This window comes from Heloderma suspectum, chromosome 2 (genome assembly GCF_057233095.1).
Source record: "Heloderma suspectum isolate Gila_16-S chromosome 2, 16-S_ref, whole genome shotgun sequence".
Lineage (NCBI taxonomy): Eukaryota > Metazoa > Chordata > Lepidosauria > Squamata > Helodermatidae > Heloderma > Heloderma suspectum.
The window spans coordinates 350,661,222-350,678,776 of record NC_139459.1 but is presented as its reverse complement, the minus strand read 5'-3'; the positions used below and the strand labels follow the sequence as shown (position 1 = coordinate 350,678,776).

The window sequence follows — 17,555 nt, the reverse complement described above, 5'->3', positions numbered from 1 at the left end:
CATCCCTTCCTAGAAAGAAGCGTCATGACAACCCTTGCTGGGGAAAGAGGGGGAACTGCTGCAGAGCAGAGGTGTGCACTGACCCCCAGTGAGAGTGTGCACTGACACCGATTCAGGGCTTGGCAACAGGCCCCATTCTGCTCGGATTGATTTGGAGCCAGTCTTGTAGGAGTATATTAGGTGTTTTATTTACAGTTTGAGTTACACTTAATTATGGCCAACAGAGAATGTTCCTTTTTCCCAGCAAACACACACTGAATCAACATTTTCATCGAGCTGTTCACCACAACCCCAAGACCTCTTTCTTTGTCAATTAATCGTAGCTCAGTTCCCAGCAACTTCTGTGTGTGTTGCTTGGCTATACTGCTGTGGAGGGTCTGAAGGCTGGTGTTTTCCCTCTGTTTGTGTTCTCTAAGCATCACCAATTTTCTTTGCTTGCTTTCTGGGGGAAAATATGGGATTGGTATTCAGACTCAATCTGTGCCTTGTATGTTCCTTGGCCAAGTTTGTTTTCTTTGAGCTAAATCAGTTTACCTTCTGTGATATGGGAAGTGATGGTAGAACCAGCAGGTTTCAAACTTGCTGAAAATCTCCAAAATTCTCCTGAAAATTGTCCTGCTTTCAACCTGTTACTAAGCTGCTGAAACGGGAAAAGTGAATATATCCTTGTGTATCGGACAAAAAATGTCACTTTTCTCCATTAGACTGCAGTGAGAAAACAGGTATTATTTTTGGGAGTACACCCATCTCTTTCTCTCTTTCCTAGGTCAGTTATGGGTTTGTCAGTCAAGCTCCCAGGGATAGACATGAGTTCCCCTGTTTTTACCGGATGGTCCCCAAACCAGAACCTCCTTACCTGGGGATTGTCCAACTGCTCCTGCATTTCAGATGGACTTGGATGTGTCTCCTGGCTCCTGACAATGATGATGGAGAAAGGTTCATGAGAAGCTTTCCACCTGTGCTCATAAAAAATGGAATTTGCATTGCCTTCTCTGGAAGAATTCCAGTGGCGGATCGGGGGAAAAGGATTTTTGACATAGTTTCACATTTTATGGACACTCGGGTCAATGTAGTTGTTTTTCCAGCAGACGCTCGGATCATCCTAATTGTCATACTAATCATTCGGAGTGTTGAACAAGTCACAGAATCAACTGTGGGAAAAGTTCTGATTGCAACAGCTCTACAGGATGTCAGCATAAGCTTGTTGTACAAAATGGTCCATCTCCAGCACACCCATGTTTCCTTGTCCTTCTTAATCAAGAAAAACAGAAGGACACAATATGACAATTTGGACTCATTTCTCAAAGCTACCAAGCAGTTTGGGGAGACAGTATTTCATTGTTCATATTCAAGGAAGACATTGTCTGTGAAAGCCTGGAGAAGTTGTACAGAAAATGAGAAGTGGGAGCAATTGCCCCAGGATGTGATTGAAAAGATCCTGTCTCAAGACTCCTACAGTATTTACACTTCCATCCAGGCTGTGGCACAGACCTTACATGCTGCCACATCATCTCCACTGAATATGGGAAGGATGGTGGGTGGAGAGAAGCTGGCACTTGAAAGGGTGCATTCGTGGCAGGTATTCCTATTCTTTCACCTACATGTATCCCTCAGCTTTGTTCAAAGAAACTCACAACGGTCCTGTACATTAGGTTAAGCTATTGAGCTTCATAGTCAAACCATAGTGGGGATTTGAACCGACCTGGGGGCAGGGATGTGGCAGTGGACATGCTGCGGTTCATCGGGTGTCTCATTCAGAAATCCTTCCACGTTTGGAGTTTTCTGTGTGAAAAGGTGTCAAGGAGCGAACAGGGATTCCATGGCTGTACCACGCAACCTGCTACTGAATGGTCTGCCAACCTGGGCTAGCCAGGGTGGTGTCAGATGTGGTGTTGCCCTCTCTTAAGATAATTGTGTTGAGTCACTTCAACATGTAAGCAGAGGCTGCCCTGTTAGGAGCGGCTTAGGGCTTCACGGCTGTTTCCAGTGGAGGCTGGTGGCTAGTCTGATTAGACGATGGGGGTGGGGGGGCAGGTCAGCATAGGTGGAGCTAACAGGTGACAGGAGGTGGAACAGTGTTTGTATCCCCAACGGCTGGCAACCTATACTACAAAAAGGAAGAACAGAGGCACACAAACTTCAAGATTGTACATGCAAAAGAAGGGGTGAGGAAATCACCGCCACACAGAAGCACATTTGGACCCACATTCTCTTGTTCCAGAAGTAACGCACATTCTACATGGAATCATGAATGAATTGTGAGTATCCATGTGTGTGTGTGTGTCTTAGGGATGGCGGAGAATTTCTCCACAAATCCTCGGGATGCTGAGTGCCAACGCATTCACCCCCCCGAAAGTGTTGGGGAAATTCTCCGCTGGCCCCTCACCCCCCCTGGGATGGGACTTACCTCTGGCGAATGTCCTTCCTGGCGGCGGGTCCCGGCGGCATTTCGGCGATGGCGGGGGCGGCTGCTGGTCTCCCGACCGGCTGCCACAACTGGCATTACAAAATAAAAAAGTACAGTAAATAAAAAACACACATCCGTGATAGGCTACATGATGATTTACGTAGCCTATCATGGCTAGATTTCCAAAGTCAGCCATGATAGGCTACATAAATTGTCATGTAGCCTATCACGGGTGACTTTGGGGGGAAAAAAGAGCGCGTATGCAAATGGCGGCGCACCATGGGCACTGCCATTTGCATTCCTTATTTGGACAGGGGTAGTCTACGTAAAGATTTACTTAGACTACGGCGAAAATAAAGGAACGCTATTTGCATTGCCCTTATTTTCACCGTAGTCTACGTAAATCTTTACGTAGACTAGACGTGCCAAAATAAGGAACGCAAATGGCGGCACCCATGGGTGCCATCATTTGCGTACACACGTTTTTTTTCTTTTAAATCAGCCGTGATAGGCTACGTAAAGATTTACTTAGCCTATCACAGTGTTATTTAAAAATCTAGCCGTGATAGGCTACGTAAATCTTTACATAGCCTATCACTTTTTTTTTTTTAACTGGAAATGGCAGTGGCGGCAGCCGGTCGGAAGACAGACCGCCGCAGCTGCCGCCACCGCACCACCGCTGCAGCCGCCACCACCAGGAAGATCCGCCCAAGGTAAGTCCCGTCCCGGGGGGGGCAGGGGGGGGGCAGACCATTCTGCCACCGATTTCGGGGGTCCGAAAGCACTGGCATTCGGCCTCCCCGAGATTCATGATGGAATTCTCTGACATCCCTACCTATGCCCAACCCATCCTCAAACAACAAGGCCTTTATACCCAGAGACACATCTGCCCTCTTCCCTTAAGCCTTCAATCCTATGCATACTAACATGGGAGTAAGTCCCATTGAATTCAGGGAGATTTACTTCTTAGTTTACCTATAGGGTTGCTTCATATCTCATTAACCTCTACCCCTTCTCTCTTACAAACACATCGCCAGATTCTCCAGAGTATATGGCAACAGAGAGAAAACAGAAAACCAAGCCAGTACTGCACTGATGGGAGACAGCCTCATCCGCCAAAAGACCCCCTCCTTGTGGATGGGGTTGTCTCCCATCAGTGCAGTACTGGCTTGGTTATTGCCTTAACTGTCATTAAGGCAATAATCAACTGGAGAAGACCTCTTCCTTGCGGGCGGAAGAGGTCTTCTCCAGTTGTATATTTCAGGCTCATCACTTAAGCTGAGCAAATTCGATAGATCATTATTATTATTATTATTATTATTATTATCATGATCACCATCATCATCATCATCATCATTATTATAAATATGCCTCTGACGGCGAAGCTGGGCAGCCTCAGCGCATTTCAAGGCTCTGCAAGTGCATGAGCAGCCTCAGCTGAAGGAGGGGAGCCACCGTGCTGGGAAAGGAGGTGCTCAGCATGGGGCAGGCACAGCTGTGGCCGCTGCAACCACTGCTGAGGATCACTGTGAAGGGAAGTGCCTTGGAAAAGCGTTGTTTTTTAAATGAAGGCAGGCTATTTGGCAGGGCTGTAAGGAAGGGTCTTCCTTCTCTGGGTGGGCTCTAGGGATGTCCACGGAATCCGCTACGGACTCCAATGGGGCCGAATTGCAGTGAATTTGGGCCTCCAAAGTCCACGGCGGAATAAGCGCACTCACCTGTGGCTCTCATGACACATGCTGATTGAATCTACGCCCCCCCCGGACGTTTCCGTTCCACCATCTGCCCGGAAAGTGATCAGACACAAATGGCATCCCGGCTATGCCATTTGCATCCCTGTTTTTCCTTGAGATAAGTAAGTATCTTGTGTAGATACTTACGTAGCCTATCGCATGAAAAAAATGGTACACAAACAGCGTAGTGGACGCCATTTGCATCACTGGTTTTCATGTGATAGCCTATGTAAATATCTCCCCCCGCACCATCCAGGCTCTCCCTTCTCCTTCTGCTGATTCTCCCGTAATGCGATGGATCGAAGCTTAGCACCAATTCCTGCCTTACACCAACAAAGCAAACATTAAGGAAACACGGCCACAGATCCTTTGCTACTCTATAAAGTCCCCTGAGGTCTCCTCCCACAAAATGATCTTGCCAAAAATTAATCTCTTTCTCTCTCCTTCCCCCACCCATTAATTACTTCCTTTCAGCAAAGCAAGAAGAAAAGACACACAGCATGGATATTTATGGAACAAGGCTCATTGACCACAGTGGAAGTTACTTCTGAGGTGACACCTGTTTCCTCAAACTATGCCCAATTCTGCCAATTACTTTTTCCCCCTTCCCCGCTAAAGGCATTATCTCATTTTGTAACTAGCTTACGTTTGTCCAGCAACACCTACACCCGCATCTCGCGATGCCATTATCATTTCATTGCTCTATTATGCAATTCTGCAATTCCATGGAAGAGCAATTGTGTGACAGAGGCATAGTGAGATGGAAGAAATTGCCCATCCTGAAAGGAAGTAGTGAGACAAACCACACCTACAAAGGTGTTTTGAATGTCACTGTGTCGCTATGATGCATTTGTCCAGCAATACCTATACCCCCATCACACTATCTCCCATTTTCCAGCTGTTCTTATACCCCCTATCTCACTGTCACACAAGAGTGTGAGAGTGAGTTCCTGACATGGGGGGGGGTAGGTATTGCAGACACAAGTGCTATTTCACTTTAATGCTTTACTTTCTTTTTTAAAAAAAGCTACAGGCTGCCCAGAGCACACCTATACTTTTCGGGGAATAGCCACCAGAGTTTAGTCATAGGCAAGGAGAAGTAAATGCCGTGAGGTAGCTCAGAACTCCGATGGCCAGCAGTGAAATGGCAGAAACGTAGGGGAAACACAGGTGGGGAAAACGTTGGGGAAACACCCCTTGCCTGGGGTCAGTGAAGTCATGGCCAGGTGAAAGACACCCCCCCGGGAGGGCTATCATGCCAGAATAAACGTGGAATGGGGGTGCGCGCCACAAGAGAAGAGCAGCCAAGCCCAATTGAGGGAAAGAATCAGACTAAAAGTAGTCTCAGAAGAACCGTTTTTTCCACGATATGCTCTAGAGTGGCTGCATGATGGCTAGGACATCATGCATCCCTAACAACCTCCAAACACAGCCACCTCAGAGTAAATCGCTCATGGAGACAAACCCCTCCCCCCACACGCACACACATAAGCACATCCACTTAAATCAAGTTAAATGTAAGTAGAACTCCCAAGGCAATGGGGAATTTTGCGGATAGGCTAAGATGCCATGTTGAGGCATAATGCTTGAACAGGCCTCATCAGCCTGGAAGACTCTCTGCAGATTAGAGGTCCACATGTGGAGAGCCAAGATGTGCAACAGAATGTCTTCTTTACCAAATGGTTGATTTATTTGTTTGTTTGTTTATTTATTTCTATACTGCCCAATAGCCAAAGCTCTCTGGTTAGTTCACATAAACCATGTTTTTTCCAATATCATTCCAGCTTCACCCTTTCCTGAGAAATTTCCAGCTTTACAATAGTTCTGTGGATGGAGCTTATTTGGATGAGAACGGGGAACTGGCATCCGACTTTTATATCGTGAACTGGGTGGTGTTTCCAAACAAGTCCACTGCTAGAGTGGAAGTTGGGAGTATAGAGAGAGAGGCCTCCTCGGAGATCAAGTTCACCATTGATCAGAAGGCCATTGGCTGGCCCAAGCTGTTGAACCAGGTGGGAAAAATGATTGGTTTCCTTTGCTGCCTCTTGATGTCTCTTCTCAGGCAATTCTGTACATGCCTAATATGAAATATATCCTTGGTCATTAAGTCCAGTGGGGCTTACACCCATGTAAATGGGCATAGGATTGCAGCCGTAAGCTCTACCCGTTTCTTAGCTATTGTACATAACACTTTAGGAATGTGATTCCCAGTCAATTAATTGGTACTGAAATAACATAGTGACTAAGAATATAGAAGTTTAGCATGATTATACGGGACACATGTGAAGTATGCTAGGCCAGTGTTCCTTTAACTTTTTCAGGGCATATTTGAAATGTTCAAATCTCCTGTGGCTGCTGTCACAAAATGGCAATATTTGGGTTTTCTCTGTAAGTGCAGAAACCAAAATTGGCTTTACGGAAAGGGTGTCCTGTGTGAATGTAGTGGCTGTGTGTGTTTGTGTGTGTGTGAAAGATAGGTGTAGAGATGCAAGCTGACTGAATTCTGGACGTCTCTTATCAGACGCATCAGGAGCACAAGAGGAGGGGCTTCATCTGTGGAAGAAGGGTGGCCTTCCTCCACAGATGCTGCTCCTCTTGCTGCTGGCTCTTCCTCCTCCTCCTCCTCCTCCTCCTCCTCTTCCTCTTCCTCCTCCTCCTCCTTCTCTTCCTCCTCCTCTTCTTCCTCTTCCTCCTCCTCCTCTCTCCTCTCCCTCTCTGCGGCCCTCAGTGCCTCCTCTGCCAGCAAGGCACAATGCGCAGCTGTGGGATGTCACAGTAACAGAATGAATGTGTTTATATATGCGGTGAGTGAACAAAACCACAGTCATTCATTGATCTGTCTATCACCATCCCCACTACCATAAGAACCAATGATTCCATCCTCCCACCAAAAGGTCTAATGATGAGGGGATAATTAGGGAGGCAGATTATACAGTACTGACAGTTTTGGTGTGATGGGGACTGTTGGACTTCTGTAAACATGCACACGATTGCACTTCTAGTCACCCCATTTCTACATTTGCAATGCCATGGTATCTGTTTATTCTATTGATGCATTGCATAAATGCCACCTTTTTTCCTAGCGCAAGGAACCCAAGGCAGCTCACATTAGCCTCTTCCTCTCCATTTAAGGCTCACAACAACAACACTGAAGTAGGCTGGGGCTTTCTGACTGGCCAAAGTCACCCAGCGAGCTTCCATGGCTGAGTGGACTGTAACCAGATCTCCAAGCTCTCAGATGAACACTTGCTCCTGAGTTGACTTGAGTGCCAATGTCTTGGTAGAAAGGTGGGGTGGGTGGGGTGCAAAAATTCAGCAATCACTACATGAAGAAGGAAGACGACACCGAGAGGCTGGCCCTGTTGCTGGCTGCTGGGCTGGTGCCAGTCCCCCTGTGTACACTGCAGAGACCGGCAGCAGCAGCATTTCCCTGGAAATGGACAGCGTGTCAGTGTGTAATATGAGTTGTAGCCAGGCCCGCATAATCCTATGCATGTGGTTGTACAGGAAAAAGCAATGCAGTTCCCAGCATTCCTTCTACAACCAGCCAAAGTGGCCAGAAGATGATGGGACCTTTTCCTGTCCAAGTTCAGCAAGCATAGGATTGCAGGCTAACTGTCAGGATTTGTTTGTTTCCACATGAGACCACAAAGAGATAGCTTCATTTTCGGTACACATCCTTGTCTTCATATTTAGTTGAGCTTGATGATGGGATGGGATAACTATAACTTACCAGGCATATACCTCTGCAAAAATGGGGGCCGGCCTGCTTTGACCCACACTCTGTGGATGCTCCAGTAGTAGGTGGGGGGGGTTGGACAGCGGTGCCCTCCTCTCTGCAGCAGCAATCCCCTCTCTGATGAAGGACTGCTTGAGTGCCTTCCATTTGGACCTCAATTGCCCAACTGTGCGATGGTGGCCCGCTCGCTCCATCCTCCTCTTTATCTGGACCCAATAAAGTTCATTGTGTTAGGAGGAGCTGCCAAACAGCACTGCCACCACCTCGCTGCTCTTAATGTTGATGAGGAGGGCCTTGGTCTCCCCATGGTCCCACCTCCTGCCACACACTGGTGCAGCCATTTTAGAGCAGCCACACCACTACTGCACACAAACACACACACACCAAGAAAGCCACGCACAACCACCACTTAACTACACACACACAGACCAAACCAGACAAAAACACCACAATGCACAACTACACACACACACACACACACAGACCAGACAAAACCACAACAATGAACAAACAACAGGAAATTCACTAAGCACCACCACTAACACACTACCACCACCACACAACAGAACTCCACCCACAAATCCCCATGCAGACGCAAGCGCAAATGCAGACAACATTCAGGAAGTTAGCAGGAAGTTGACGACAGATTTTGCGTAAGCGGAACTGCAGCACCGTTTTTTTTTTATTGTGAGGCGGTTAGGTTAACAAGACCAGTAAACGCGAGGATCATCAAGCACAAATACACAGAAATTAATAAAATCACAGTCCCTGTCCCTGTCCGAGAAAACAAGACAGTAGGGGAGCGCACAGAGAGTGGGAAACATTTCGGGCAGCAACGAAAAAAAATACGTAAGTAATTATGAAAATAGTGGGAAAGTTCTGGCCAAGGCAATCCACAATGGCGAGAGTACGGCGGAAGCTACGGGGGGATTCCCCCCTACGGAGGAAATATGTAAGCAATCACAACGTAATATTTACAATTACGTTGTGATTGTAAATATTTACTTAGACTACAGCGAAAATAAGGGCAACGCAAATAGCGTTGCCCTTATTTTCACCGTAGTCTACGTAAATATTTACGTAGACTACCCGTGCCTAAATAAGGAACGCAAATGGCGGCACCCATGGGCGCCGCCATTTGCGTACGTGCTTTTTTTTTTTTTCAAAGTCAGCCGTGATAGGCTACGCAACGATTTATGTAGCCTATCATGGCTGACTGAAAATCTAGCCGTGATAGGCTATGTAAATCGTTACATAGCCTATCACGTGTTTGTGTGTGTGTTTACTTTACTTTTGTATTTCGCAGCCGGGGAGCCGGGGCGCTTCTCCCCGGCCTGAATTTCGGCCGGGCGAGGCAGGGCGCCTCCCCCCCGGCCTGAATTTGGGGGGGAGAACCAAAGCACCTCCCCCCCACCGCGAAGCAAGCTGCGGGACCAGGTAAGGGACTTTTGTCCATCCCTATTCAGACCACACGCTATAGGAAGGTAGGTTTCTGTGTATGCGTGTGTATGTGTGTATATATGTATGCATGTGTATGTATATATGTGTGTGTGTGTGTATGGGTATATATATATATATATATATGCCCACGTGTGCATGTATTGTGATGACTTATCAGGGATTGCCGAGGAAAAACAACATGGAGGTCAAAGACTGCAGGTAAGCTGAGGGAGGGGACGAAGACCAGAGAAAGGAGGTGTTTCCACCCCTGGCCTAAATCCTGCCCCTGTTAGTGCAGTGGGAAGAGGAATAAGAACCAGCAGGGGCTGTAAAGATGGAGAAGGAACAGGGGTGGGGAATCTTGCACTGACCTGGCAAGAAGAAATGGATCCCAAAGCTGCAGGTGATGGGAGACTTAACAGAAGAGTCGCCTCAGATCCACATTGGGTAAACTATGGGGTGGAAGGAATAGGCATTCCCAGCCCTTATCCTGTGGAAACTGCTTATCTTGGCCTCAGTGGAAGTGTGAGAGTGTATTTAAAAAGTCCTGTCTCGAGGAACAGCTCCTGGAGGAGGGCAAGGCAAAAGAACTCCTGTCCTCAGAGCGAATTTCCCCAGCAGCCTGGGAAGACAGTGAGAACAGAGGAGCTGATCTGCCTGCAAGCCAAAATGCACAACTTTAGAGAGACTTGACTGGGAGGAACATCGCTGTAGCAGTTCCCTGGCTTGGGAGTCTATATGTTGTTTTGTGTGGGCTGTTGGCGATGTAACTCGACAACATTTGAGTAATAAAATTAAGTTTCAGCCAGAGTTTGTGCTCACGTGATCTACGGAAGCAATGGAACAAGGGGGATTTGATGTGCCTCTTCCAATGGACCCACCAAAACACACACACACACACAGAGTGTTAAAGGGACTTTTGGATCCTTTGTATTTGATCTTTGTTTTTAATTTTTTTTCCTGTCTTTAGTGTCAGTGAAAATGTCAACCCAGTTCATGGCTGCTGGGAAATAGAGGGACACAAGTTAGGCATAGAGTGACACAAGAACTACGGACATTTACGACATGCACACCACAAAATGCAAAGCCAGTTCAGGGTACAGACAGAAAGCTCACAACCGAAGGAAACCCATTGCAGCCAACCAAAAACATTGCAGCTGACAGCGTATTTGGGAATCCACATTTTTCGGGTGAAAACCACAGTTAGGCCGTGAAGTGGCACTGCATCCTATGTCCTGAAGGACCTTGCATCACAGCGACCTTGGAGCAAATAGCTTGTGTAGATGGGGCCCCAGTCCATTTTACATATTAGTATACATTTATAAGTGGAGTTTTGTAATGTGCAGATTGTCATAGTGACTTTTGAACAGGTATGAAAGGGGGTCCGTTGCATCTGATGAAGTGAATGGTGCCCAGAAAACATAGGCCAGAATGAGTTCATTAGTCTTTAAGACTCCACTGTTCTGCAATCATGACCTTAAGGTCACTTGGTTCTCTGTGCAATGGGAGTTCCTGTTGAAACAGGAGAATCTGGAATAGAACCAAATGAATGTTTTTGTGAGGACAATTTGTGTTGTTGTTACAACATTCAAAGGGGTGGATTAGGGATGATTTGAGAACTTAATCCTTTTCCTCATTTTCTATGACTGTGTGAATTCCCCCACCCCATCCTTCTGTTTTGCACCTTTGATCTTAAAGTCACTTCAATCTCTGTGCAATGGGAGCTGTTGCTGCAGCATGAAAATGGGAATCCAAAGGTGTTCTTTCCTGTGGATGTGGGAATCCCCACTACCCATTTTGCACTAATGATCTTAAAGCTCATATGCTTCAGTTTCCCATTTCTGTAGAATTCGGTTGCTGGATATAATGATTCAAAAAACTGCTCCCCACATCTCCCCCAATTTTATTTGGAGGCAGCAGCCATAACTGACTGAAACCAAACTTGTTCTGGCTCCTTCCAAGCATTCAGTTCTCCACTAGACCATAACAAGCTGCAGTACTCTTGGTCAATCCATCCAATTATTGTCTGTCCTGAATGGCAGTTATGTTGTCAGACTATAGGCAACGATTTTCACACCACCTCCTGTTACTTTTGACTGGAGATGCCAGGTCTTGACCACAAGACCTTCTGCATGGCAAGTGTGGGCTCTACTGATGAGAAAAGATCCCTCCCCAAGATCTCTCTCCTTTCCTCCCCTTCTCTTTCTTACTTCTTCAGGTGGAAGGGTGGGATGCCCCCAATTTCAGTTTTCCGAATCTAGTCACCAATTTAACCTCCTTCATTCTGGTCTTCATTCTGGTACAATGTTTAACTAACAACCTAAATTTCTGTACTACGCTGTTTCCAACTTTATAACTAATTTTCACCAATTTCAGTATAACTTCCAGACTAACGAATTTCACTGGATGTTTCTTCTCTTCATGGATAGACCGTGCCTTTTTCCAGATGTACGGAAAGTTGCCAGCCTGGATTTGCCAAGATGATGAAGGCAGGAGAGCCCATCTGTTGCTATACTTGTGCCCCATGTGCAGAAGGGACCATCTCCACTCAGGAAGGTAGAAGACTCCAGAGCAAAGAGTTGCTCTGTAGGAACTGGGTACACACGCAATGATACTTGCTGAGAAGGGATGTTTCAGGCTCTGGTTCTTTTGGGATGTCTGAATAGTTAATTATTAATATGTTCATTATTGTCATGAAGTGAGTTGAAAAAATATCCTGATGTACAGGAGTACAGAGGGAAAGAAGTCAGCCAGGGGAGTCTTCAACATGATCCACCAGTTCTCCCCTCATGTGCTATTGTATCACTTTCAGTCCCCCATCTCCTTCCCACCTTACACATTAATGAAGAAACCTACATTGAAAGACACTGCAGAGATAGGGATGGGGGAGAATTTCTCCCCGAAACTTCAGGGGGCCGAGTGCCAACGCATTCGCCCCCCCGAAATCGGCGGTGAAATTCTCCGCCCCCCTGCCCCCCCGGGATGGGACTTACCTTTCATGAATGTACCTCCCGGCGGCGGCTCCCAAGCGGCAGTTCGTCGGGTCTTCGTCAGGGGCAGGTGCGGCAGCCGGTCTTTCGACCGGCTGCTGCCACCGCCATTACAAGGAAAGTAAAAAAAAAAAAAAACCCGTGATAGGCTACGTAACGATTAACGTAGCCTATCACGGCTAGATCTCCAAAGTCAGCCGTGATAGGCTATGTTAATTGTCACGTAGCCTAGCACAGGTGACTTTGGAAAAAAAAAAGCACGTACTCAAATGAGGCCCCCATAGGGCGCCACCATTTGCGTTCCTTATTTGGTCCCTGTAGTCTACATAAAGATTTACGTAGACTACGGTGAAAATAAGGGCAACGCAAATAGCGTTGCCCTTATTTTCGCCGTAGTCTATGTAAATCTTTACGTAGACGACAGGGACCAAATAAGGAACGCAAATGGTGGCTCCCTATGGGGGCCGCCATTTGCGTACGCCCTTTTTTTTTTTTCAAAGTCACCCGTGATACGCTACGTGACGATTTACGTAGCCTATCACGGCTGACTTTGGAAATCTAGCCGTGATAGGCTACATAAATCGTTACGTAGCCTATCACGGGGTTTTTTGTTTTTTTTACTTTTTTTTCACGGCCGGGTAGACGGGGCGCTTCTACCCGGCCTGAATTTCGCTGGCGAGGGATGGGGCGCCTCCCCCCCAGCCTGAATTTCGGCCAGGTGAGGCGGGGCACCTCCCCCCTGTCGCATGAACTTCAGGGGGAGAAGCGAAGCACCTCCCCCCCACCGTGAAGCAAGCTTCGAGGACAGGTAAGGGACTTTCGTCCATCCCTATGCAGAGTTAGTTATGGACAGTCTGGCCCCCAGAGTGTATCCTGATGATCACAGGAACTGAGCAGCGGGGTGAAAGCTCAGGCTAGAGGTGTATGAGAATTCCATTGTGGGGGGGAATCTAGGGATGTTGGAGGAACCTGTCTGGGAATTGGGGGGGACACAAGCCCACCTAGCTTTGGGCAGCTCGTCCCGCTGGACTCCAGGGCACTTGCCCATGATCTGGCCCAAGTCGACCCATGCTGAGTCGGGCCTGCCACCCTTGTCGCCGGTGCCAGCCACTCTGCACAACTCTCGCTGGAGTGAGTTGCATGGAGCAGCTGGTGGGCACCAGTGGAAGTAGTGGCATCAGGGGGCTGCTGCCTTTCCTGATGTATGTGTAAATTTCTCCCTTCTCCCTGTCAGCACCCCAGCAGGGACAAGGGAGACTTCTACGCAAAATGAGCGTCCCTGGAGTTGCCCACTGCTCTTTGTCAGTGAGGGTAAAAATTCCCCTTCTCCCTCCTGCGGCCCCAATAAGGAGAAGGGAGACTTGCAGAATCCATGAGTACTGGCAGGGAGCCCACGGCTCGGTTCACCAATGCAGGCCAAGCAGGGACTCTGGGGACCCCAAGTGGGCTGGACTTCCCCACGCTGGACATCCTTCGTGAAACCTTGATGGATTTGTCCAGTTCATCCCTGGCAGCTTTTGTTCTGTTTCCCCCCACTGGCATTAACTCGAGCTGTAGTAAATCAATGCAATACACAGACTCCTTTTTTTTCAATGGTGGCAATTTCTGCAAATCGGATGGGGGGAGGATCTTGAAACTTGCACAAATGGGATTCTCTCTCGTTAGGTAGATAGATAGATAGATGATAGATAGATAGATAGATAGATAGATAGATAGATAGATAGATAGATAGATCACTTATAGATCTAACCACCGTGAATGTATCTAACCTTCCTGAAAGTTACAGGCCACCATCACATATTGTGCATGGAATTCTGAAATCTGTCCACAACTCATCCCAAATTCGTGTGGTTAATTTTTGCTCTCTCCCCCATCCTTGTCTCATGGCATCTCTGCTTTCACCCCCTAAAATACCTTTAAAGCAGGGGTGGGCAGAAAGTACATATCCAGATGTTTGGGACTTCAATTTCCAGAAGTCCCAGCTAGCTAGGGATGTACGAAAGTCACTTACCTTTCCGCGGATTATGTTGATGGTGGTGGTGGGAGGCGTTCCGTCCCTCCCCCCGGAATCCTCGATGGGGGGGAGGCAATCCGTTCCTCCCCCCCAGAATCCTCCACGGCCGGCTTTGCTCCATGGCAGCTCCGCGGAGCAGCTGGCAAGGCCCACCCCAGGCCAGAGCAGTCCGCAGCCGGATTTCTGGCCGTGGAGGGTTCTGGGAAAGAAAGAAAAAAGAACACGTACGCAAATGGTGGTGGCTATGGCCACCGCCATTTGAGTTCCTTATTTCTGGCCATCTTAATCTACATAAATACTTACGTAGACTGTGACGGCGAAAATAAAGGGGAAAGCAAATAGCGTAGTGGCCGCTATTTGCATCCCTTTTTAATTCACCGTTTTAGCCTACGTAAAAATTTACATAGGCTAAAATGGTGAATCAAAAAGGGACGCAAATAGCGCCCGCTCTGCTATTTGCGTTCCCCTTTACTTTCACCGTCATAGTCTACATAAATATTTACGTAGACTAAGACGGCCAAAAATAAGAAATGCAAATGGCGGCGGCCGTAGCCGCCACCATTTGCGTACGCGTTATTTTTTAACACCCAGCCATGATAGACTACATAAATCTTTACGTAGCCTATTACGTCATTGCTGTTGTTGTTGTTTTTAACAAGACAAGACTGGAAATGGCGGTGGTGGCAGCCGGTCGGGAGACCAGCAGCTGCTGCCGAAGCCGCTGAAGCCGCCGCTGGAGCCGCTGCTGCCTAGAACATCTGCCCCAGGTAAGTCTCATCCCAGGGGGAATCCGCGGGGGCCTGGGCAGGCAGGCTGTTCCACCACAGAGTTTGGGGGGCCAAATGCACTGGCATTTGGACTCACCAAGATCCATGGCGGAATTCTCTGACATCCCTACAGCTAGCATGGTCAAAAGTCAGAAATGCTGGGAATTGTAGCCCAAAACATTTCCAGGGCACGACCCTTTGGATGCGGCTGGATTAGTGATGCTGCAGCTGCTGTTTCCTTTTTTTCAGATGCAGACCATTGCAACAAGTGTCCAGATGATCAGCATCCAAATGAAGACCGAGATCAATGTGTTCCTAAACTTATAAATGTCCTCTCCTATAGAGAACCTTTGGGGATTATCCTTGCTCTCTTTTCCCTTTTCTTGTCCCTAATCACTGGTCTTCTTTTGGGAATCTTCATTAAATATCGAGAAACTCCCGTGGTCAAAGCCAACAACCGCAACCTCACCTACATGCTCCTCGTCTCCCTCCTGCTCTCCTTCTTGTCCTCCTTTCTCTTCATAGGTCGGCCCCAGAAGGTGACCTGCCTTCTCCGACAAACTGCCTTCAGCATCATCTTCTCAGTCGCCGTCTCTTCATTGTTGGCAAAAACGGTCACAGTGGTGGTGGCATTTCTAGCCACCAAGCCAGGAAACAGGGTGAGGAAATGGCTGGGGAAGAGCTTGGCAGTCTCCATTGTGATTTCTTGCTCCGCTGTTCAAATGGGCATCTGTATGCTCTGGCTGGGAATCTCCCCTCCATTCCCAGACTCCGACATGCATTCCCAGACTGGTCAGATCATCTTGCAATGCAATGAAGGGTCTGCCGTCATGCTTTATAGTGCTCTTGGCTACATGGGCTTCCTGGCTGCTGTCTGCTTCACGGTGGCTTTCTTAGCCAGGAAGCTGCCTGGGGCATTCAACGAAGCCAAGCTGATCACCTTCAGCATGCTGGTCTTTTGCAGTGTTTGGGTGTCCTTTGTGCCCACCTACCTGAGCACCAGGGGGAAATACATGGTGGCTGTGCAGGTCTTCTCTATCTTGGCCTCCAGTTTGGGATTGCTGGGTTGTATCTTCATCCCCAAGTGCTACATTATTCTCTTGAGGCCGGATCTGAATAAAAAGGAGCATCTAATGATGAAACCAAAAGACTACTTGTGACGGAAGTACACCTACTTTGTCCAGCAGGGCAATGATGTTCTTCCTTTGTGTGCTGCTCTGACAGACGTTTGGTTGGGTGACGCTGGGATTAGTCCAGGACACCTGGGACTGCACCATTGTGGGGAAGGCTGATGTAGAGTACGGATATTAGTGTGATAGATTTGTCCTTGTCCTGTGATGTCATGCTATAGGGGTTGGGTATTTAGTGATTACAGATCAACAGGTATCCATCCCATGTGTATTCCCAGTACAGTGTTGTGTATTCCTGCATTTTTGCTTAAGTGCTGCTATTTACAGTGGCCATTGTGCAGAAAATGAACATTTACGTAAAAGGTGTCAGTGTCTCCATGGAGGCTTCTCTCAGTCTAATTTAGTAGCCATGTCCAGACACAGACAAAGGGATTCTTTTCAGAGCTTTATTCCTCTTTTACAATTAACAACTCTACTGTTAGCAACTAGATATGAGTAGGGATGCACGAAAGTCACTTACCTGGTTTCGCAGCTTGCTTCGCGGTGGGGGGGAGGCACTTCACTGCTCCCCCTGAAGTTCAGGCTGGCGGGGGAGGCTTCCCTCCTCTCCTGGCTGAAATTCAGGCTGGGGAGGAGGCTTCCCGCCTCGCCTGGCTGAAATTCAGGCCGGGGGGGATGCTTCCCGCCTCGCCCGGCCGAAATTCAGGCTGGGGAGAAGCGCCCCGTCTCCCCTGCCGCGAACTTCAAAAGAAAAAAAAAACCACCCCTGTGATAGGCTACGTAATGATTAACGTAGCCTATCACAGCTAGATTTGCTAAGTCAGCCGTGATAGGCTACATAAATCGTCATGTAGCCTATCATGGGTGACTTTGAAAAGAAAAAAGAAAGTGTGCCCTTATTTTCGCTGTAGTCTATGTAAATCTTTACGTAGACTAGACATGCCAAAATAAGGAACGCAAATGGCGGCGCCGATGGGCCGCCGCCATTTGCGTACGCGCTTTTTCTTTTCTTTTTCAGAGTCACCCGTGATAGGCTACGTGACGATTTACGTAGCCTATCACAGCTGACTTTGGAAATCTAGCTGTGATAGGCTACGTTAATCGTCACGTAGCCTATCACAAGTGTGTGTTTTTTTTTTACTTTAGTTTTTTTTTTTTGCAATGGTGGCGGCGGTAGCTGGTCGGGAGACTGGCCGCCGCCCACCCCACGCCGAACCGCCGCTGAACCGCCGCCGGGACCCACCGCAGGGAGGGACATTCACCAAAGGTAAGTCCCGTCCCGGGGGGGCGGGGGGGCACCTGTGCATTTACGGCGGCGGCACACCTGCCCCCTTA

The 17,555-nt window shown here is 48.0% G+C and overlaps 1 protein-coding gene across 1 annotated transcript; it reads left to right on the top strand.

The window, feature by feature from the left end:
- The first annotated feature begins 13,265 nt into the window (after positions 1-13,265).
- On the top strand, positions 13,266-16,250 carry LOC146355492 (vomeronasal type-2 receptor 26-like). The gene is made up of 2 exons (XM_084829904.1): positions 13,266-13,440; positions 15,319-16,250. Exons 1-2 carry the CDS (start codon positions 13,266-13,268, stop codon positions 16,248-16,250), a joined length of 1,107 nt encoding a protein of 368 aa, XP_084686030.1.
- Positions 16,251-17,555: the final 1,305 nt, after the last annotated feature.